General features: G+C 41.8%; 1 protein-coding gene across 1 annotated transcript in view; it reads right to left on the bottom strand.

Moving 5' to 3' along the window:
• The window catches only part of LOC124077843 (galactose mutarotase), a gene marked incomplete at its 5' end in the record, with an annotated part of 32,518 nt that overhangs the window by 3,100 nt on the left and 5,399 nt on the right, over positions 1-24,019 (bottom strand). The window contains 2 exons of the mRNA XM_046422362.1: positions 970-1,111; positions 23,440-23,521. Of these exons, the coding sequence (XP_046278318.1) occupies positions 970-1,111; positions 23,440-23,521 (224 nt within the window). The remainder of the gene's footprint in view (positions 1-969; positions 1,112-23,439; positions 23,522-24,019) is intronic.

Here is a 24,019-nt window from a genome sequence, read left to right on the forward strand (position 1 = left end):
GCTGGAGCAGGCTGGTTTTAGGTCTCTTCTGTAACAGTTTTGTTAGGGGCTGTGGGTTTCTTCTGATAAACTGTGTCCTTTATAAACAACAACCAGGCCTCTATAGGGGTGAGCTCCTTTCTGGTTCTATACTTGCTGTTGATGGATTATAGATAAAAGCTTGGGTCTTAAGGCACAATACATGCATGAAATAGTTAAGACATCCACACAACATGCTGTCAAACAAGAGGCTCAGGGAAACATGTTTGGGAAAAAGGGGGGCAAGATTTGAATCAACAGGGAGAAGGCAGGGGGTTCTTTGGGTGGGGGCAGTGAGGAGAGACATACCCAGGAAGAAGGTGGTTCAAACAGATAGAACACAGGGGGCCTTGGTGCTGGGGCTTGGAGGTGGAGAAGATTTGTATAGTTCTTTCTGTCTGTATTATAGAATTTGAATCATTTTCTCTGATTTCTTTAAAATCCATTGATTCTACAAACTTGTATTGATTATTGCCAGTGAAATGGTACAAGGAACTTGGAATTCAGTGAGAAGGAAAGAGCATGCACACAGGCATCTCAGTAGATTGGAGACTGAGGTGGTAAGAGCTGTGAGAGAAGGGGAGCCTCCAAGTATACACAGGGGTGGGCAGGACATGAGTCACAGATGATAAAGTACAAAGGGCTCTGGAAGGTCAAGGAAGGCAATGGGGACTTCAATCAGGAAGCATTAGGGCTTCTAACAGAAAATGGGCCTTAAAGAACAGGCAGAGAAGGGGAGAGATGAGATGCCACCCAAGTAGGGGATACAGGGATGATGGCAGGCCAGGGAGGATGAATTCTACCAAATTCATGGGAGCTTTGAAAAGATGGGGGATGTGGTATTTGGTCCTCTGTCATGTTGTAAATGCTACCAATATGGTCAGGCAAAAGGCTCCTCAAAGAATTGGTGTCTCTTCTTCCCTCAGAGGCAGGAAGTGAAAAGGACCTGACCTTGCACAGAAATGCTTTTCTTTAGAGTTCTTCAGACAGAAATTATGGTCAAAACCACCGAGGCGGAACTCTCGCAGGTGTTTTCCAAGCTGCACTGGCTTTCTTAGGTCGAATGCAGTTCCTTGCACTGGAGCAACATCTCCTGGTAGAAAGAGAACAAAGGTGATTAATGCTCAGATCAAGCTTTATATACAGCACCCAAAAGACCCACTGGTTCTACCCTCTCAGGCTTCATTTCAATTCAAAAAAGAGATGAAAGCCCAGATCCCAAGTAGAATCAATTATTCGATTTCCTTGATTAGAATATGCTATTGATTATAAAATGCAATAGATACAATATTCAGAGTCATTCAAGTATGAAATGTACAAGAAATAAGGAAACACGTTAATTTCCATGAAAGGTTAAGTTACATAAAGGTGATGGCTGTGTTAACCTTTCACCCAATCACCTCATTGATTCTTTTTTCTTCCTTCTCTCTCTTCTCTTTTTTCCTTTTTCTTTTCCCTTTCCTTCCTTTTTGTGTGGTACTAGAGATCAAATACAGGGCTAGCAAGCACTGTACCACTGAGCTACACCTCCAGATGATGTTACTTTACTGCTAACATATCTCCAGTCTCCTAACCAAGCATTAGCACCTGGCAGGGCAGACCAGACACTAAAAAAATCCTGCAATAGTGATTTTCAAACCATTTGGGGCCATTATTGGTTAAAGGGACACTGGCAATTACCTTGTCCAAATCACCTCCCTGATCAGTCTATAGACACTCTAAACTGTATCAGAAGATGTTAATAAACCTGGAGCAAATGGATCAAGTAGGATAGTCCAAGGCAAACTGGGATGTATGACCACTCTATCATCTGCCAATTTAAATTCAGTACTTTGATGGAAGCTTTTCTCCAGGAGTGATTCCTGGGGCAGTCAGTCTGGCAAGCACTGCCTCAGTGTGTGTGAGCCAGGTTCCTCCAACTGTCAGAGCACTGGAGTTTTTTTTATGAAGGTGGGCCATCCTGGAGCCTCTTCACAATGATGTGAGTGGGTGGACAGTCCTGAGGAGGATACTGCTATGTAGGGATCTTCAACTCTTAAAGCGCAAAGCATAGAAGGGACTGGGACAGGACTCCAGTTTTGGTGATTGTCACATGACCAATGCCCAGAACACCCCTTCATGGTGTTCCACAGCTCAATAGCATTGGAACCTGTAGGTTCTCAGCTCATTTGGTCTAAACTGCTCATGTAACAGATAAGGAAACTGAGACTCATACAACCTGATATCATTATCAACAACCTAGATGTTGATACAACACAGTTCCTCAATTTAAGACTCTTACATTCATATTTTAAAATTTTCAGTCATGCCCAGGTTTAAGGCAGAGATTTTCTTTCTTTATGATACATAAAATAATGGCAACTTTATAAACAATGACATCTTAGAATTGATAATATGTAAAAGTTGTTTGTCATATCTTCCATCCTACTAAAAGCACTAAACAAGTAATCAGGGATTTGAGGAAAGAAAGAGAAAGTGGGATTATCTTAAGTCATTTCAATGGGAGATTCAAGGGAGAGATAATTTCTCAACACAAAGTCCTCTATACACGTTTGCCAAAACAGCAGTATGGGTTTGTACATTCTTCTGAAAATACATTTTACTTTTTAACCTGTCAATCTTTTCCTAACTTCTTAAAAATTTTTTTTGTGGCGCTGGGGATTGGAACCCAGGGCCTTGTGCATGCAAAGCAAGCACTCTACCAACTGAGTTATATCCCCAGCCCCCTTTTCTAACTTTTGGTTCTCCCCAGATGCGAGACTGAGCCATCTCAAACAGCCCTGAGCCTGGGCATTTCATCAATGCAATGAAATTGGACCACTGACTTTCAACTACCCACCCTCTCTTCCTGCAGAATTCTTTATTTCAGAGAGAATTTTTGTAGGACACTCAATATACTAAACACATTTTTTTATGTCCAGGTATACATATGTGTATATTTATGGCAGGCTCTGAATAGTGTAGGGGAAAAAACCCAGGACAAAAATGACAGCAGAGGTCCACCTTGTCCCATAAAATCATAGCCCACCCTGGAGTAGCCCACGGTTAGGTCCTAGAATATCGCATCAAGCACAAAGAATCCCTAATTTCTCTTCAGCCAGCCAAACACTCCAGACATTTTTGTGTGTGTGGGTGTGTGTGTCTGGGGGGGTGGTACCGGGATTGATCCCAGGGGCACTAAACCACTGAGCTACATCACTAGTCCTCTCTATATTTTATTTTAAGACAGGGTCTCATCAAGTTGTTCAGTAAGTGCTGAGGCTGCCTTTGAACTTAAGATTCTCCTGCCTCAGCCTCTGGAGCCACTGAGATTATGGGCATGCGTCACTACGCCTGGTACTCTAGCCATTCTTGAAGAGGAGAAAAGAAAGGGGCTCCATTTCTGATCCTTAAACAATGATGCAGTTTAGTCCTTTTTAAAATTTTATTGTCCCAGACTTGTATTATATACATTAAAGGTAAGTACAGACATTAGGTGATTGATATAATCTTTTGGGGTGAGGATTACTTTTTCCTTTCATGTGTTCAGATGGGGATACTTTAGGAACTTGGTGCCTACTATATTTAGGAGAAAGATTTAGCATGCAAAGTGAGGCCATAATCTTAGAAGGCCTAGAAAAATCAGGAGCTTGTACCTTACTCTTCATTAATTAAGTAAGTAAAATTAGACTTAGCTTTTGATTCTGGGTTTGAAGATTCCTAATTGCTGTGAGGAAACACTAATGTTTGAGCAAAAGAAGACATACTTCAACTCAGAGATACAAGCTTTCTGGTGTGTGACGATTGGAGTCTTGCAGTTCACAGCTTTGGGAGTGCCCAGGGTACCAAGCACCTGAGTGAGACACTGATGCTCAGGTGATACACCGTGGCATATGGGTATCCACTGTTCAACCAAGTGAATTTGGGAAGCATATAAAATAATCTTTTCTATCACAATCAGCTTCAGGAAAAAAGTAAGGAATATAGAATTATTTGGGGAAACGTAAAAAGCATCTATTTCCTTGCCTAGATTCTTCTTTTACAAAAAAAAAAAAAATTGAATAAGTAATATTTACATGTGTGATCAACTTAAATGGTGACAAATGTAAAAGATACAGACATAAAATATTATATAATGAAAGAATTCTCATCTTTATTTCCCACATATCCCACTCCTTCCACAGAAGCAATTACTGTTACTGTTTTTTATGCACCCTTCCAGAAAACAAGATATCCAAACAAGATATCCAAAACAAGGGGCTGGGGTTGTAGTCAGTGGTAGAGCGCTTGCCTAGCATGTGTGAGGCACTGGGTTCGATTCTCAGCACCACATATAAATAAATGAATAAAATAAAGGTCCAGCAATGTTTGGAAAAGAAAAAAAAAGATATCCAAAACAAGATATTTTAGTGCACACAGACACACACACACACACACACTGACACACCTGGTAGCCCATTTCCACCTTGATCTTTTAATTCAATATATTTTAGAGGTTGTTTCTAAAGTTATTCCGATTATTTTATATCTATTTTATTAGATAACTATGTACCCATATTTTTCTCTATTTTTGCTATCATAATTTGTCTACTTAATATTTCTTTTCAGGGGCCACAACTGCAAATTTGATTTTCCTAGAAAAGTATCCTATTTCATCTATATTACTCTGATACTTATTCATAAAGAGTTTAGCATAGTAATAATTTATGGTTCTTTTAATCTCATCTGTAGTAATTTTCCTATATTCATTTCTTGTTTTGTATGTTGAATAGGTTAGCTAATACTTTATCAATTTTGTAAAAAAATATTTTTTTCAGTTATACATGGGCACAATATCTTTATTTTGTTTATTTATTTATTTATTTATTTTTTAAATTTTTTTTATTGTTGGCTGTTCAAAACATTACATATGTTTATTTATTTTTATGTGGTGCTGAGGATCGAACCCAGTGCCTCACATATTCGAGGCAAGCACTCCGTCACTGAGCCACAACCCCAGCCCAATATTTTTTTTTTTTAGTGGTGCTGGGAATCAAAACCACAGCCTTTCCCATGCCCTGGATTTGATCCCCAGCACTGCAATACATACATACATACATGTATACATACACACTATTCTGACTTTCATTTGCCTGGTTTACTTTCATATTTTATTTTCAGCCTTCACTTGGTTTGTATACAGCATTCTATTGGGTTTTGTTTTGGGATTCAATCCATGATCCTGTTTAATAGGGGCATTTAGTGGAATTAACACAACATACATTTGTTCTAAGTGTTCTTAGTTTTGTCTTACTGTATAGTATGCTTCCTGTGTTTATGATTTCCAGTTGTTGCTTTAAAAGCTTGTTATATGGTCTGTGTTTACTTGTATCTGTGTTTCTGATAACTTAGAAGGTTTTTATTTTTGTTTTGTGGTTTCAACTGTACACTGTATATCAGTGGCTTCAGTATAATGCACCTAATCTTTTTTGTTAGAATCTGCTCTGGCTTCTCCTTCCTCCCCTTTTCTCCTCTTTGCTACCCGGGCTAGGTTTCTGACTCTGAACTGAAGGTATTCGAATGAAGGCCACTTGCTTCCCAGTAGATGGCGCTAGAGACACGAGAGAAAGACCCAGCTGAGTTGTCTGTCCTCTAAACCCTGATCAGTTCTGGGAGATGGGGTTCTCTTTTTGGATCTCTAAGGCCAAAGGCCAAATCCTATATGGCAGTGATCCACATCGGTGCTTTTGTCCTATAAAGTGTGCGACCAGCCACCTTCCAGATTGACAAAAGGCAACAATGACTGTGAAACAATTAGATTTGGAGAAGGGAACAGCTATTCTCATGGGCTTAGGAGATTTGAATTTTACCTACCCATATTTTGAGTAGTAACTTATGTTAGGCTTTATTCCCTAACCTTATATGGTGTTCATAATATCTGATTCTTCTTAAAGCCATACTTGAGTCAAGATCTCACCCTTGAGACTGACCTAGTGTGGCTGCCCCAGGTCAGTTATATTGCTTATGAATATTTCCCTTTCAGGTATGGCTATAAGTAGAAGGCTGTAAGGAACAAAGAAAATCATGAAATTTTCATGAAGGACAGGGCATATTTGCCCATGTTAAATCTACCAATCAGTGTTTGCCTCAGCTTCTCCCCCTTAAAACAAAGCTGCTATTACTGGCTACCTTTCACATTACAAGGAAATATTTGATACATATTGTTCTTGTAAGTCTTCAGGAAAGTAGCATAAATAAATAAAGATACAACTGACACTAGGATTGCTGTATGTATACACATGGATGTATAACCAATGTGATCCTGCAATCTGTACATGTGGAAAAATGAGAATTCATATCCTATTTGAATCAAATGTGTGATATGTCAAGATCATTGTAGTGTCTTGAGCAACTATTAAAAAAAATAAAAATAAATAAACAAACGAGCCAGATGTCAGGTAACATATATATTACACAGCAGAGGCTAGAGAGGGCAAAACCTAAAACTTTACAGAATGGGGCCAGGGTTGTGGCTCAGTGGTAGAGTGCTTGCTTAGCATGCTTAGCATTACATAAAAATAAAAACAAGTTAAAAAATAAAACTTTAGAGAAGCCTGACTTAAAATTAGAAACTTTGGCTAATTCTAAAATAAAATTTTTGCTAAATGAGAAGAAAAAAATAGATAGTTCCCATTTATTTTCTTCAGTTACACTCCTTCTTGTGCTTAATGGTCAGGTTATGTGGAAAACGTTGAATTTGTTTCTCAGATTCACCATGTCTTTGGGCCCTTTATCATAACTAGAATGTCCTTTCTGTGTCCCTACCCATATTCTGGCAGAGTCCAATTGTTCACTTAGGAGTAGTCTATAACAGCATCTCCTCAGTGAAGGATTCTAACCTCCACGGTCAAAACTAATCCTTTTTTGTATTTTGTTCCCATCAGACTTACAATACACTTTCCCCAAACGTTCATCACATTGTGGTAAAATTACAGGATTAGAGCAAGCTCTGTCTATAAGGAACCTGAATTCCTAAAGGGCAGGCATTCTGGACTGTTTAACTTTGTCCCCTCTGGGCATGAAGCAGAGCCCTTTCCTTGATTGAAAAACTGATAGATGAATGATTCAGAGGAAGAAAAAACAGGCAATTATGAAGTGGTAACATTCTGTGACAAAGTCAGAAGGAAAGATCTAGAAAGGCCCTTGGGAATTGCCTCATCCTGACTCTTCACTCTGCAGATGAAGAGGCTGAGACCCCAGGCAGCAAAAGGGACTTGCCAGAGGTCACACATCTTCAGCACACGGAAGCCTCCAGGCCTTTCTACCCCAGGTATCTGCCTTGTGACAGCCTTTTCTATCTCTAAGCCCCTAAGCACTCTTGATTTTTCTAAGATATTGGGAAATGGATGTGCAGTTCTTCTAATTTTTTGGTTAATCTGCATATGTGAGTTTGTGCTTTGTGCTAAGAATAGAAAGAAATGTCAAAATAGCTCTCTGAGCAAGGCTGAGTGTACAGAAAAGGAGGCGGAAATGGAAAGGGTGCCCTCAGAGAGGATGTCACATCGTTAGACTCTAGTTTGGAAACCACTAGAAAGCCAGGATGTTGGCCAAGTGACATTGTTTTCTCAGGAGGACTTCTTATCTTTCTTAAGGTTGGCTGGTGTGTAAGGTCTGAGCAGCAAAGCCTGGCAGATAGTAGGCCCTGGCCCAAAGCTGTCGGGGTACAGCGCGGCGGTGGGGAGGGCTAAAGGCAGCATTTCTGCTTCCTTGTTTTAGGGAGAGTCTGATTGCAGGCAGCAGTAAGGACCCACTGGAGGTTATTTTCATGGGCAGATGGGTGTTGGGGTTGGGTTTGTTAGGAGAACTCGAGGGATGGGGCAAGAACGCTGAGCATATGCAAAAGGGTGGTTCTGTGATGGATTCCTGATCCAGGCTGGGTGCGGGGAGGGAAGTGAGGTCACGAAGGGGTGAGGGGGAGTGAAAGGGGTGGAAGGATCCAAGGACTATAGGGTCTTCTGGCATTGAAGAGTTACTGGAGTTGAAAGATACCTAACATAGTGACCATGGAGGGCTGCATGCAATGAGAGGTGATGACAAATCAAAGGTCTGGCCCTAGGACCACAGACAGGGTGAGTCGACGAGCAGGATGGAGGACAAGCTGTTTGGAAGACAGGATCTCAGGAGGCTGAGAAGTCAGGGTGTCACCAATATGGTTAATGAAGTGATTAAAATTATGACAAGAAATTAGAGGAAGTAATTGGGCAGGGGCATCTATAGGTCACCTCAATGAAGACAGTTCACTTGAATGACACTCTGGTGACTACAGCTGCCTCATTTTTGCAAAAAGAGGAAGTGGCTCTGATCAGGACTTTCTAAGGGTATCCATTTTTTTTTTTTAAGAGAGAGAATTTTTTAATATTTATTTTTTAGTTTTCAGCGGACACAACATCTACAACATCTTTGTATGTGGTGCTGATAATCGAACCCGGGCCACACGCATGCCAGGCGAGCGTGCTACCGCTTGAGCCACATCCCCAGCCCACCATTTGTGTTCTTGAGTTAAAATTACCTCTACTCAAAGTGAAGGAAAAACTCAGTGCTTTCGTGAAACCCATCTGCCTTGATTCTTTTCTCTTATCTCACATAAGGGATTCAGACACACATTCTATTATGAGGAATTTGGCCCCTTTTTCCATGACTGCTTGTGGCAGATTGCATTTTTTTGAAGAGAGCCACACCAGTCTATATCCCATCCTATGTGCATGCACTCCTTACAATTGCAATCCCAACCCTCCTTCACTGAGAGATGGAGTCTTTCCTCTCTTGTAAAGTGATGGTTAGAAATTGCCTCAACAGAGGGGCTGGGGATGTGGCTCAAGCGGTAGTGCGCTCGCCTGGCATGTGTGCGGCCAGGGTTCGATTATCAGCACCACATACAAACAAAGATGTTGTATCCGCCGAAAACTGAAAAATAAATATTAAAAAAGAGAGAGAATTCCTTTATTAAAAAAAAAAAAAAGAAAAGAAATTGCCTCAACAGAATGTTGCACAAGTTTTTTTCTGAAAAGAGATTATAGAACACAAAGTGGTGTCAGCCCTCTTTCAAAGACATTTGCCCTTGGAGTCCAGACAACACGAGTGGCTGGCTGTTCTGGCTGAAGAGTCCCAACTAGGCCCTCAACACCAGCTGCCAAACATGAGAGTGAAGGAGTCTTCTTATGATTCCAGTCCCTGTTCTAAATGAAGTTACTAAATGAAATGTTAGAGTAGTTTCATGGATCACCTCTTATTACTGAAGTAACAATCCTGACAGGAAGCAAATCTCTCCCCTCCTCCCCTTTCACATGGTCAGAAATGCCTTTAAGCAATTGTGCTTTAAAAAACCCTACTCCTGGGCTGGGGATGTGGCTCAAGTGGTAGCGCGCTCGCCTGGCATGCGTGCGGCCCAGGTTCGATCCTCAGCACCACATACAAACAAAGATGTTGTGTCCGCCGATAACTAAAAAATAAATATTAAACTTGTCTCTCTCTCTCTCCCCCCTCACTCTCTCGCTCTCTCTTAAAAAAAAAAAAAGCCCTACTCCTTGTGATTACTTTTGGATGGGAAAAAACAAAGACAAATTTGTTAATCCATCAGTTTTTTTAGTATTTTCTATGTCTAGGGTTCAGCTTAGGTCAGGAAGCCTGGAATCTGACGGAAGAACCAGATTTAAAATAAAAATTTATAGGAGAATGTGACAAATGCAGTGATAGAGGGACATATAGCAGAACCAGAGGAAAATGTCTAGAGGTGTCAAACCATGGCATAAGAAGAATAGCCAATGGACCTGAGATGTTTTGCCTGAAGAAAAGATGCAGGAATGACATGACAGCCGCCTCTAGGCTCTCAAGCCTCTTCTGCAGGGATCTAAGGACCAGTTCCCAGAATGAGGCCACTGGGATCAGGTCTAGGTAGATGGATTTCATGTTAATATCAGAAAAACCTTCCTCCATGCTGAGCCGTGATGGACCATGAGCATCCTGTCCCAGAGGCACCCAAGTGTCTGTGGAACCCAGAGGTCTGCAGTCAGATACTGGAAAGATGGGTGGTAGCTACCAACTACCACATTCCAGGAATGTAGTCTGTTGGCTCAGGTGACAAAAATAATAAAGCAGACTGTTCCTTTTGGGGGACTCTGTAATATTTTGGCTATTTCTCTTCTCTTTTTAAAAATAAAAATTTCAGCTTCTCTTATTTAAGGAGACTACTGGCTGAGAGCAGCTCATTGCAGAATGACTTACTGAGCTACCACGGAGCTACCCCCCCAACTCTTTTTATATTTCATCTTGAGACTTAGTCAAGCTAAACTGCCCAGAATGGGCTTGAACTTGTGATTCTCCTACCTCAGCCTCTCCAGTAGCGAGTAGCTGGGAGTCCACGGGGGGTGCCACCACACCTGATTTATAGAACAGCTTTTGAGAGAGCTTCTGAGAGAGCCCAGAGTGTGAAGTAGTGGAGGGAGGAGGGGAATTAGTACCTTAATTCACTACTTTAGTTCCCCTCCTCCCTCCAAGGAGGCAGGATAGAAGGCAGGGTGGTTGGGGAAAGGAGCAAAAGGGGAGAAACAGGTGCTAAAATGGGAATGCCAAGGAAGGTCTCTTAAGGCTAGTTGGAGCTTTTTAGAGCCTATTTAATAGCTACTATTTAATAGAACTGAAGTTCACCTGTACTTGCATCACCTGGGTGCTTGTCAGAAACAAGAACCCAGGGGCTCCACTGGAGAACAAGGAGGCGAAATCTGCATTTTAACAAGTTCCCCAGGAGATTGGTGTGCACATCAAAACTGAAGAGCACCGATATGGAGATCATCCAAGAGAGACCCAGGCTCAGATGGGCTGCTATGTTCCTCTCTGAAAAAGAAGAGTGGGCAGGACACTGGGACAACAGGAAGCTCCAGGCACTGGAGTCTGGTCTCCATGGGGACGGCCCAGCTGTGCTTCCAGCCCAGCTGCTCCAATTATGTCTGTCTCTTTATCTAGTCAGGTTCAGAACAGTCAGTCCGATTTGCATAAAGAAGCCTGCGGTAATGGGGCTCGTGGGCACAGGTACTCATCTGACATCTAATTAAGCCATCTTGGTAAATCATCTCTAGAATGCCGGTTATTATTTTAGGAAACAACATAAAGAGAATGATAATTAAAAGTAGCACTCTGGATGGGAATTTTTACTTCATTCCAGGGGTTGGCAAGTAAAGCACCTTGGGATTTTTTTTTTTTTTTTTTTGTAAAGATAACATTTCTATAAATTTTCATAGTTCACACAACCTCAAAGCTTGTCTGCAGTTTTTTCCCCCCTTTCCTCTGCCGGTCTTTGAGTTTTGTGGCTTTTTTCTACTACTGTTTTTTTTTTTTTCTTTCCACTGAGCACTTTCTGATTTTATTTTAACTTGCAGTGGGGGAAGGTATTGTTTCTGGATATGACATGATATCCAAAGCATAAACTGCTAAACCGAACCACAGGTTATTCATTTTCAGGCAAAAAGGCCATTTTACACTTCACAGTCAGACCCACGTAAGACATTTTCGTGACAGTATTTTTTCCATCATATTTCCTCTTCAGATGGCATCGGAAATTTGCCATCCACTAAGAGGTTCACCCTTCTGTTGCCAACGTCTGTGGCCTCCTGGCCTTCATGCTTCATTCCTCCCAGGTCTGCTCCTCTTGGAGACTGTCAGGCCCCTGGTGTCATTCCCCTGCCACATGTCCTTCTGTCTCTCACCCCCTTCACCACCTTCTAAGGGTGCACTGTCTATGACCTGAGCCACGGGTAGTGGCACTCACTGATCAGCCTTACACCCTGACTCTTGCCCTTCCTGTTCCCCTGATTTGCCTTCTCAGTTCTGACTCCGTGCTGCTGAGAGACACTGGAGAAAACTCTCAGAAGCACTGACAGAAGCCATCACAAATCCACGGTCTCAGTTTTTAAGTGGATTCTCAGCCCACTCAACCATTTTGCTTGCCCTCTATCCTTAAAGGAAAACCTCTTAACTTGCATCTGCATCCCCATACAGGGAAGCACTCTCTTTTCTTGCTGTCCCAGCTACCCGAGAGCAGGTTCAACACCAATCCCTTCCATTAACTCAGGTCCCTGGTTCAGGTACAAGCACATGAACCAGAAGACCTGGGCCCAGGCCTTGGTATTCAAGAAAGTTGTCTTAGTTGGGAACCACTCATTGGTCTGTATCCTCTCTCTCCTCACTTTCTGTCATTCCTCAAACTGTCCCCATCTAGCTTCTGCCCTGACCACACTGTCAAATGGGGTCAGACTACAATCACAAACTTTTCCCAGGCCTCCTCGGACTTGACCTTTCTAGAGTCTTGACAGTGTTGGTCACTCCAAGTTTTCTACACACCTTTCTCTTAGTTCGATGACCTGCAGCCCCTCACCATCTCCCTCAGCAGTACCTTCTTTACTGGGGGCTTCCTTGCACCTTAAATATTGGAAGTGGTTTCCTAGGGTTCCCCTGGGCTTGGTCCTTAGATTGCTGCTTTCCTGGATCAACATTTCCTTTTTGGGAAAGCCACGTGGCTCAATCTACAGAGTGCACTCTGCCCATTTGTATCTCCAGCTCTCTTTTCTCTCCTACCATCATAGTCGCCTGTCCAACCGCCAGCTGTATGTCACCACCTGGGCACCCCATGGCTTCCTTAACCTTCTGTGTTCTTGAGGCCAAATCCACAGCTCTCCCAACACCTCTCCCCAGCCTGCCCACTGACCTGATGCCACCTCCTCTTCTTCCTTCTCCATTTACCACTTGATTTCTTTATCTCTCTTGCGCAGGGGCTGCCCTAGAAACCAGCAGTGATCAGATAGCTTTCCTCCTTCCTCATCTACAACATTCAACTCAGATCTGACTTTCACCTCCTGAATTTTATAACAGCGCCCCCCCACACACACACCATGTTTCTGTCCTTCCCAGTTCACGCTTGAACTATGAGCACAACCTCTTATCTGTCTGCAGTCCAGCCCCACCCTAACAGCTGCTGGAGTGGTATTTCTAAAAGGCCAGTCCTGCCAAGTCAGTCCCCTGGCTTAAAACCCTTCAAAGACCTCCATGATCTAAGGATAAAGTCCCAATTCCCTAGCAAGACACAGGCCAATGGAGACCACCCTCTGCAGGGCTGAGCAAGCGAGGCGCAAGGTGCAAATGTTTAGGAGACAAATGCTCTCAGGTGCCGACCTTGAAAGGGGTGCCACCTTAAATTCTGTACCCTAGTGCCTGCACTGCCCTACTGCCTCTCTAACATTCTGGCTTCATAGTCCACCCCCTTCCACATTCCATGCTTTGGTGCTTTCAGTCTCCTTGTTGCAGTATCTTCACAGACACTAAGAAGCTTCTCACAACTCAGTGATCTTGAGAGAGCCTCCTCCTAACCTCACCTCTATGCCTCCCAAGCCCTGTGGGCGTAGAGGTGTATCTCTACTACAGATCTGACCACCTAGATCCTGCTGCTCCCCAGAAGCTTCTCCAGGGCAGAGAGAGTGTTCCATTTTCTTTTTAGGTGTGTCCAGTGCTTCAGGCAGCATGTAACAGTCAGCAGGTATCCTGTAAATGTTATCTGAATTGGAAAAGTCTGCTCTGGAACTCCCTTGAGGCAGATCCATCATCCAAGGCCCCCAGTTACCACTCAGCCCCTTCAGAATGGGGTGACCTCTGAGGATTGTGATGCACTAGGAGTGAAACAGAGCCAGCACTTGTCCAGAGCTGGGGTAAGGAAGGGGTAAATGTTAAATCAGTTCTCCCAGGATGGTGGTCAGAACACTAGCAAATAACTCCCCTCCTGACAAATCCATTTGATGTGAGCCTGCAATTTTCACAGGAATTCTAACAGCCTGGACAAGTGCTAATTTCCAAGCTTTCCTTCTGCCAAATGGCCACCATGCTGGTTCATGTTTGCCAATCTTGTAGCAGTGATATGTTCTCTAACAGGTGACATGAGTAACTTTGGGAGTTATTCTAGGGGTTCAGAAAACTGTTCTTGGGACCATTTTATGAGACGAACTCAGTAACGTACCCCGTTGGAGAGTATCATCATTACCAGGAGAGAGATGTGGAGTTTCTACACCAAACCTCTTTGAATACTATTTAGGAGGGACCTGTCACAGAATAAGCAGCTTTGAATAAAATCCAATGTCACAGTTTAACCTTTTTAGGGTCAATCAAGCATATCTCGTAGCCTAAAATTTGGATGAGGATAGGACCTGTACCATATACATGGCTGTATATTTTTCACTCAGGCAAAACTTACTCAGTTTTTTCAATATTTCTTCCCCAGGGCTGGCATAGTACCGGCACACAGTAGGTACTGTGACATCCTGTAGGTACAGACTGGAAAATGAAGTAGTGGGGGGCAGATTGGAACTGGAAGGGCTTGTCCCCAGAACTGCAGAGCTGAGGGTGACAACCAGAACACGTCACTTGCAGAGTGGCCCTGGTGTGCCTGCTTGCCCTACACCCCACATACTGATGTCCAAACCAACGGCTGGTGGACATGTGGAGGCCATTTCATGAACTGAATCAAGTAGAAACAGAAAAGCTGGCCCTCTAACTCCAAACTGAGAACTACTGTCACTCCTCTTGGTGGGACTTGGGGAAGCTGCTTTTCTTGGTTTGCCGTTCTCCTCTAGCTAGCTTTCTAGTTCCCTTCAGGAAATTCAGTGATGATGAATCAGCAAACGAAACAAAACACCAAATCCACCCTGAAACTCCCCCAAAGTAAAACACTGTTGTTCTTCTCAAAAAAGATGACGCTTTTATATATGCTAATGCATAGTATATATAATGCAGCCATAGACTGTCATTACCTGATAGGAAAAAGGACAAGAAAACCCCTGTGGAGACCAAGATGATGTGGCCAATTCACACAGGGTTTCCCATAGAACTTAGGAGTGCCTGGGCACCCCCTTTCTTGGAGAACTACTAGGGACTGAACTCTGGGCCACATACATGCTAGGTAAGTGCTCTACCACTGAGCCCTCCTGGGTCCCTAAAGCTCTTTCATCATCTTTCCAAACACACACAGGGTCCTGGTCAGGGCCCTGGTTACAGGTTCCATGTGGTCTTTTGAGTCATTGTTAGAAATGGACAGGATCTAAAGTCCAACTCATGCAATTTCCAGCTAATCAAATTTTACAGATTCAGTTGATAAAGCCCAAAGAGTTTTTATGAATGATTGGAGGACATGGCTGGTAGAGAACAGAACTAAAAATCGTACCTGGTTTTCTGAATCCCAGCTCTCACACCATATCGCATTAATATATTGTATTTTAAATAACTGTAAACGAGGGGGAAGAGTGGAGCGAGTAGTCATGAGGGGAGGAAGCAGTAGCTGTTTCTAAGATAAGTAGATTTGCTTGCTCTTGGTTTCATTTTTGTGTTTAGCATAGATTAGTTTTCCATCTTCAAAAGTGACCAAGCCCAAAGCTCTCCTCTTTGGATCTGCAACTAAATCCTGATAGATCATCCAAGGAAAACTCGTAGAGGGGCAGGGAGGGAAGCTTGGGCATGTGATGAATGCTAAATGGCTTATGTCATTATGAAACCAAGCACAAGGGCTGGGGATATAGCTCAGTGGTAAAGTGCTTGTCTCTAATGCAAGAGGCCCTGACAAAACAAAATCCCTAGACAAGAATCTATTGTTTCCAGACTGGGTTACAGCTCAGCATTAAAGCACTTGCCTAGCCCATATATATATTGCCTAGCCTATATACATACATATATATATATATATATATATATATATATATATATATATATATATATAAAGAAGGGGATAATTGTGGTCCCTTGAGGGTTGGGGGGGGTTGTGAGTGAGGCATGGTGAGAAATGGCCTGGAGAAGCAGCTGGGGTCTGGCCTGAAAATCATCTAAAAGGTTCTAAGCTGCTGATTATCAGAGTCAGATTTGCATTTTAGATAGATATCTTTAGGAACCAGATGGAAGATAGATCTTGAGATTTTTTTTCCAGTTAGAGAGTGATCATTTAGATTCATTCATTCATTTATTCATCCAAATTTATGAAGCCCACTGATCTAGACAAGAAACGATCTCATCAACCAAGATGGTGTCAATGGAGGTGGAATCATATAATCAATAAGACATACTGAGGCGACATTTGAGAAATACGTAGGAGTTAAAAATCAGCAGGACCTGATGACTAATGATGTGGAGGAGGGTAAAAAGGAAAGAGAAGCATATCCATGGATGGTTGAAATGAATACTGTGTCCAATATTTTAGGATTATATAATATCGAAAGGAATTGTCTGTCAGGAGCCCACATACTAATGCACGAAGATCAAAACAATCTTCATCTGCAGCATCTTTGAAACAGGAGAATACTTTGGAGTTTGTTATTTCTCCAGGGTAGAGACATAGACCTGCTCTAGGGAAGTAATTATATCATCGACCAAATTCTAGGCGGAACTGAGAGAGGCTGAAATAAAATAGAAAACTCTTGCTGGGTCTGTCTCCACAGACTCGAGGTAAGCCTTTCCTACTAGAATTCTAATTTTGTTAAAATGGGGTTGCTTTCATGTAATTTTAGAGTGAGCTTTGAAAAATGGAGAGCAGCAAGAATAGCAGGTGAACACAGATGGGTTGGGGGACAGAGTGGATTGGGCAAATTTTTATAAAAATACAAGGTATCTTTTCTAAAAAAAAAAAAAAAAGAGTAAAAGAAGATTTTACTAATGTTACTGTAAGAGGCCAAAGACCTGATCAAAGCATATTGTTGTTGTTGTTGTTTTGGGTACCAGGAATTGAACCCAGCGGTGCTTAACCACTGAGCCACATCCCTAGCACTTTTTTATTTTTTTATTTTGAGCCAGGGTCTCACAAAGATGGTTAGGACCTTGCTGAATCACTGAGGCTGGCCTCGAACTTGTCATCCTCCTGCCTTAACCTCCTGAGTTGCTGGGATTATAGGCATTTTTGCTGTTTTGATTCCTCATCTATAAATAAAGAGCAGCAAGATTAAACAAAAAGTGATATGCTTTAAAGAGGCAGGTGTGGTGGTGCACGCCTCAAAAAAAAAATCTTTTTTTTTTAACACTGCACTGTGTTATATACGTGGCTACATCTTGCTGGGCAGATTGCCCAGCCTGCCTCTTGCTCTCACCATTCTGTAAGGTGAAAGGGTAAAAAGTAATATTTACAAACCTGGGAACAAATTAATCCCTGGAGAAATCTGGATTGATTTTTCTCACCTGTTCACTTTGGTTTCTGCTTGTTGCCACACGGAAAGGCATGAGAATCATGTCCTGAGTGGAATGCCTGACACATGGCTCAGAGACCTGGCGCTGAGTGTTCTCTGTCCTGACCATCCATTGTACATCTGTCTTTCTGGTAAACGGCTTCTAGGAGTTTCACTTCTGGGAACCCATAGGGAGAGCCCTGATTACAAGAAACACAACAAACACACTGAAGTGGACCTGAGATGCCCCAATGGGAGCCTGTCCTCATGCTGTGGCCCTCGTGATGCATAGGAGCAAATGCTTTATGAGCAGCAATGCTTTTGTGTTTCGTTAAATAGCTAAAAACAATGGCTCTGAAGAAGTAAAGCTGAACTGACAATTTAGCAGCAAGCTTTGCTCCTGGTCTAGGGTTAAAATGAGTTCTCGGCCTTGGAGAGGCCTTCAGCTGGTACTGCCTCTGGGTCATATCAGAGGCACCTGTGAGCAAGGACCACGTGTTCACTGCAGACTCCAAAGTGCCAGGAATGTCATCCAGAGAAGTAGCTTTAGAAGGTGATGAATTTCATTCAAAATATTTTTTGTTCTTATTTTTATCCCTTCCCCCCTGCCTCAGTATGAAGGATTGGCAGGAGTTTCCTGTGGGAAACAGGGGTGACTCTAAATTACTTGGCTGAGTCCCTTTGAAGGCTGCAGATACCTCTACCCTTGTGGAGGCTTTTCCATGGGGCTTGGGGAAAAGGGTAGCTTTTTAATATAGAAGAGTAGAATAAGGAGAGAAGGAAGAAGCCACTGATTGTCTGCTACCATGTCCCTTTCCTTTCTGTGTGATGACACTCAATTAGTAAGCAGGTAACAAACAAAAGGAAGAATAGGACTTCACCCCTCCTCAAAAACACGCAGCAGGAGGCTAGTCCCCTTTTACTGAATACCCTGGCTACGGTATTATAGTTAATTGTAAAATACAAGAAGCTACGTTCTTATGATGATGGGTTTTCCCATCACCTGAAAAATCATGTACTGAGCGCCTCAGTGTACTAACCAGGGTAAAAATCACCTTCTGAGTTTAGATCTGCATCAGCATCTCCCACAAGACTAGCAGCTCAGGTTACACCTTTTACGAAGGGCAACCAAAAATAAAGAGTTAAAACATAAGTATAAATTAATATCCACAAAAGGAAAAGGATGGGGTGTGTGTGTGTTTGTGTGTGTGTGTGTGTGTGTGTGTATGGGGGGGAGCTATTAAAACACTTTTGTGTGAAGCACAATTTTAGGAGGATCCCCAGAGGACTTGCAGACAGTCAGTAGGATCAAATCAGATGAGTCTCTAGACATTGTTATTTGTCAGATTACATCACACTAAATTCAAGAAATGTAGATGACCTGATCATTAAAATATTGCCCCAGCTTCCCTCACATCCACTACAAATGCTTCTGCATGTGCCACTTTTTCAGATTTGATTGTTACCTGTTAAAGAGTTCTTGGTGCTCAGCCTCTTTTCTGCTACAATGATAATAATAGTTTTCTCTCCAGGAGTTCTGAGAATTTTTATGGCCCAGGAAGAGAGAAAAACAAACATACAAGCCAGGATCTGGGGTGCAGAGCAGAGGATTAGGAGAGTGAGCAAAATAACCGATTTGTGAATAAGAGCCACTCATATGCAAGAAGACCAAAGTTGTTAATGATTTTTTTTTTACTGCTGACTTCTAAGGGCTTCACCACAACAGATCAGCAGCCCCAAGAAAGCCAGGGAGAGCAGAGCGTCTGAAGTGAACTTGTTACCCGGTGTCCCTGCTGGGCAAATAAGTCCCCTAGTAAGTGAATTCTCCAGATAGCTGAAGGCTATCCTGTAACTGGTAAAGCTTTTATTTTACTATGTTTGTGAATTGTCTATCAAATGATTTTCCTGTCATCTTCAACAGAAATGACACACACACACACACACACACACACACCCCACATACTTAAGTAAGTAAACTTTCAATATGATCATAGTAAGATTCTGCAGATAAGAAAACCAAGAACCAGCAAGACCAGGGATGCATTGCCAAACACAGTTGGTTGCAGCTCTGAGCCTACTCAGGGGCACAGAGAAGAATTTTGAGCTTCCATTTACCTGCCTTGGAGTTGTTCTTTTTCTGATTCCCTCCTTGTTGGGCTGACAAAGCCACACACTTAAACTCATGCTTTTAACTTCAGGAAAATTCTTCCCTCCCCCTCTTTCCCTTTTTAAAATAAAATGTGAAAAAACTTGTGTGTTTTGTTCTCTTTGCAGCAAACTAGAAATAAGTTGAACAGAAGGAAAAACGGAACAATTGCGAGAGAAGCTGTGACGTTTCTTGTACAAAGGTGACAAAAGAAATGAGAATTGACAACTATTAACAGTTTTTGTTTTTGTTTTTTTGCTTATTTCTCATTTCTTGACTATATGGTGGTCTTGGGTATCTATAGAGTCAAGAGATTAATTTATTTTCTTTCTTTCCTTTCTTACCCTTCCTCATCATCCCAAATCTTTTTTTTTTTTTTTAAATACTGGGGATTGAACCTAGGCCCTGGCTTAAGTTAGGTAAGGGTTCTACCTCTGAGCTACCTCCCCAGCCCTTTCAGTTTTTATTTTTTTTTTAATTTTAAGATAGGGTTTTACTAAACTGCCCAGACTGGCCTCAAACTTACAATCTCCTTGCTACAACCTTCCAAGTAGCTGGTAAATATAGATGTGCACCATCACACCTGACCCAAATGTTCTTGACATTTAACATGGGAGTATGCTTTTGGGTGTTTGTTTGTTTTGCTTTGCTGAGGATTAGATTTAGAGTCTTATGCATGCTAGGCAAGGATTGTATCACTGAGCTATGCCCCTAGCCCAAGAGCCCAAGTTCTAATCTCAGACTACTTGGTGTGAATCTCAGTTTTCCACCATTTGTTAACTGGGTGATTCTCTGTATTAGTCCAGTTTTCTATTGTTATAACAAAATACCCTGAGGCTTTGTACTTACAAAGAAAAGAGGATCATTTAGCTCAGTTTGGGAGGCTCAAAGTCCAAGATCAGGTGGCCCCATCTGTTTGGCCTCTGGTGAGGGCCTCCTTAGCTATCACACAACATGGCAGAGAAGCAGGAAGGAAACTGGCTGCATGCAGAAGAGGCCAGTTGGATGAGGTGACTTCCCTTTACAACAATTCTCTTTCAGGAGAACAAACTCATTCTGAGAGGCTGCTATTCATCCCTTATGAGGATGGTGTCCTATGACCTCATTATCTTGCATGAGGCCCCACCTCCTATACCCTGCCTTCTGGGGACCAAACCTTTAGCACATGAGCCTTTGGGGAACACAGTCAAACCATACCTTAACCATGGCCTCACTGAGTTATTTAAATTCAACAATTATTTAAGTTCAACAGTTTACATATCTGTTAAATAAGAAAATGAACACAATCCACCTAACAGGAAGGATTGCAGTAGGAATTATTTATAGTGTTCCTTTGAAATACTAGCTATTAGTGTCATAAACCTTCATCTCATCTCACAAGTTATTATCTCAATTCAACAAAACTACAATCTCTACATCACTAGATACTGCACATCGATCCAGAAGTCTTAATGGAGTGTGGCTGGTCTAACAGGTTCCTAAGTGCATCACAAGAAAGTGGCCTTGTGTGTTCAGTCCACGTCTGGCTGAATACCAGGAAGTTTGACAGTGCATTTGGTCCCACCTTTCAGTCTGTTCTGTGTAGGTTGACCTTGAATTCCAGGCCAGACTGGGGTCACCATGGGCCAACCTAGGCACTTCAGCAGATCTGATGTGGTCCATCTAATCTATGCCATGCTGAGCGTGGTGCAGCCTGGTGCTTCAGAAGCAGCACTTCCCTGGGAGAGTCCTGCTGTTTCCTGAACTTCCCAGATCTACTCCTCTTTATCCAGAATACCTTTCTTTCCTCACTGCCTAACAAACTCTCACTTGACCTTCCAGTTTGTATTTAACTCTCCCAGGAGCACAGGGAAGCCATTTCTGGTTTTTGTTTGTTTTGTTTTGCAGTAATGGGGATCAAACCTAGGGCCTCTACCCCTGAGCCACAACCCAGCCCTGGAAAGGCATTTCTGAATGCCCAAATGATGGACAGGCCCTTTGTAGTGATTTTAGAATTAGTAAGTTGCACCTGGGCACAAGAGTGCATGCCTGTGTTAGAGCAGATCATGCTAAGTGAAGTTAGCCAATCCCTAAAAAACAAATGCCGAATGTCTTCTCTGATATAAGTGGGGTGACTCAAAATGGGATAGGGAGGAAGAGCATGAGAAGAAGACTACCACTAAATAGGGAAGAGAGGTGGGAGGGAAAAAGAGGGAGAAGGGGAGTTGCACAGAAGATGGGAGGAGAACCTCATTGTTATACAGAATATATATATGATGTTGTAATGAGTAAAAGGAAAAAAAAAGTGTGTTAGATTGGATAGAGACAAAGGATGGGAGAGGAGGGGAGGAGTAGGGAGGATAGGAAGGGCAGCAGAATAGAATAGACAATGTGATTGATGTATGTACATATCATGTATGTATTATATATCAAAATGCATTCTACTGTCATGTATGACTAAAATAAATAAATAAATAAACAAAAATTTAAAAAAAAAAAGAGTGCATGCCTGTAATCCCAGTGGCTTGGGAGGCTAAGGCAGGAGGATTGTAGATTCAAAGTGAGCCTTAGCACATCTCAAAATAAAAAATAAAAAGGACCGGGATCCTAATTAGAATAAGTTATATCAATGTATGTATGATATGTCAAAATATACTCATTGTCATGTATACCTAAGAAGAAAAAAAAAAAAAAGGACTGGGGATGTAGCTCAGTGATAGAGTGCCCGTGGGTTCAATCCCCCCAACTCAAAAAAAAGAATTAAACCACTTGCTCAGGTTTTTTGGTCAATGTTAAGAGTCAGATGAAATCTGGGCTCCTAGAGATTTTGTTCTCAACTGAAAATGGGCTAGATGTGAATTCTTTCATCACTAAGGTGCCAAGTAGCAGTTACCACCCATTTTTGGAGGCTATTCCAAAGGAATCATATAATTTTCATTTGAGTATTATGGGGCAAACAGACATAACATGTAGAACTGGTGAACATATAGACAGGTAGCAGAGAATTATAATTTTTCATGAGCTCTGAAGTTACTGCAACTTATTTGTTATCATGATAGAACTCTAATGGACTGTAAGGCTCAACTGTAGCCCCCACAATGATCTTTTAAAACCCTGGCAGATAATCTTTACATAGCATGAATCATGCATTTTTGCACTTTTCATATGATCAAAACAACAGGATATAGCATAAGAATATTTTATAAATATAGACAAATAAATGTGCACTTATTTCAAAACCTGCATTTATAAGCTACTTAGTTCACTTTCTTCCTTATCAGTCCATTATAGCAGTCAGGTTATTTTTTTCCTTATAAATGACAATATACAGTTGTAATGCAATAATTCTGCATCCAGGACAAAATGAGACAACTTTACTGGGGAATCAAATTGATCAAATTATGCATAATAAATCTCACTATTATGTATAATTATAATGCATCAATTTTTAAAAAAAGATGGGCCAGCTTACTCATGCTCATCTATTGAGTCACTTAAATATCAAAAGATGACACATATTACCAAGACAAACATAAAAGCCTTTAAATCCAGTCTTGGAGCAGGAAAACACTCAAAACTGTGATGACAAAAATTTTAACTCATCTATCTCAATTTCTCATTATTATTCCAATTAGTTTTATGGTCACTGTATTTATGGAAGTTTCTAACTGCTGCTGTTAACTCAAGTCACTGTTGAGTACACAGGCTCACATGTTTATCTTTTTCCTTATAAAAATGTTAAACCAGCAGCCATAAATACAACTTCTTTGTTTTAAAGAGTCTAAACTAAAACAAAAGTCCCTGCCTGGTGTAGGGCAGGTATTCTGTAAACTTGAAGTACTTTCTTACACTGATTGTTTTTAACTTAAATTTTGAAATAATTTTAATTCACAGAAATGTGGTAAAAATAGTACATTGAGGGAAGCCTATCGTGCATAAACATGATACAAATATCAAAAACTAAGAAATTAACACTGGAATAAGTTTATTAACGGAATGATAGGATTTGTTAGGATTTTACCAGTTTCTCTACTAATGTCCTGTCTTGGTCTCGGAATCTAATCTGTGACACTATGTTACATAAAAATGTTTAAATTCACTAACCTGTAGGAAGCATGGTTTCATTCAAAGGCAAGTAAGCATCAGCTTCTATGGTGACTTCATGGTCATATATATTTGGGGACCCCTGGGAGGGAAAAGGAAAAAGAAAAAAAAAAGGACTTACTGTTTAGTCTTTTACATATTTGCTTTGTAACATTTTTTGTAAAAATGTTTTCAGGCATTGACAAAAACTTTAGAAATCCAGTTGACCAATGATACTGACTAAACAGGGTCATCTTAGTGTAGGTAGATGGGGGCCTCCAAACAACCACTGACACATGTGAGAGAAGCTTTCAACGTGTGACCCCAGCATGCATTTTCTTTTCTAAGTGGAATGTGAAGGTGAGAAGTCAGGGAGACCACAGTGGCTAGGAAGCCTTTTAGCTCCCGCTTTTTAATGGAGGGGTTTCTGCTACTCTGTCAGATAGCAGGCACAGGGAGGAGAAAGGATCACTCACCCAGTACTCAAGTCCTGGGTGGTCAAGGCACTGCCTCCAGGCCCACTAGAGGGGGACACCTGTCACCCCTCTCCCAGCTCCCATCTAGAGGCTCCACTCCCTGCCACATGACAGAAGCCCAAGAA

This window comes from Marmota monax, unplaced genomic scaffold (assembly GCF_021218885.2).
Source record: "Marmota monax isolate L192 unplaced genomic scaffold, Marmota_monax_Labrador192_F-V1.1 WCK01_AAM20220418_F8-fsc00015, whole genome shotgun sequence".
Taxonomy (NCBI): domain Eukaryota; kingdom Metazoa; phylum Chordata; class Mammalia; order Rodentia; family Sciuridae; genus Marmota; species Marmota monax.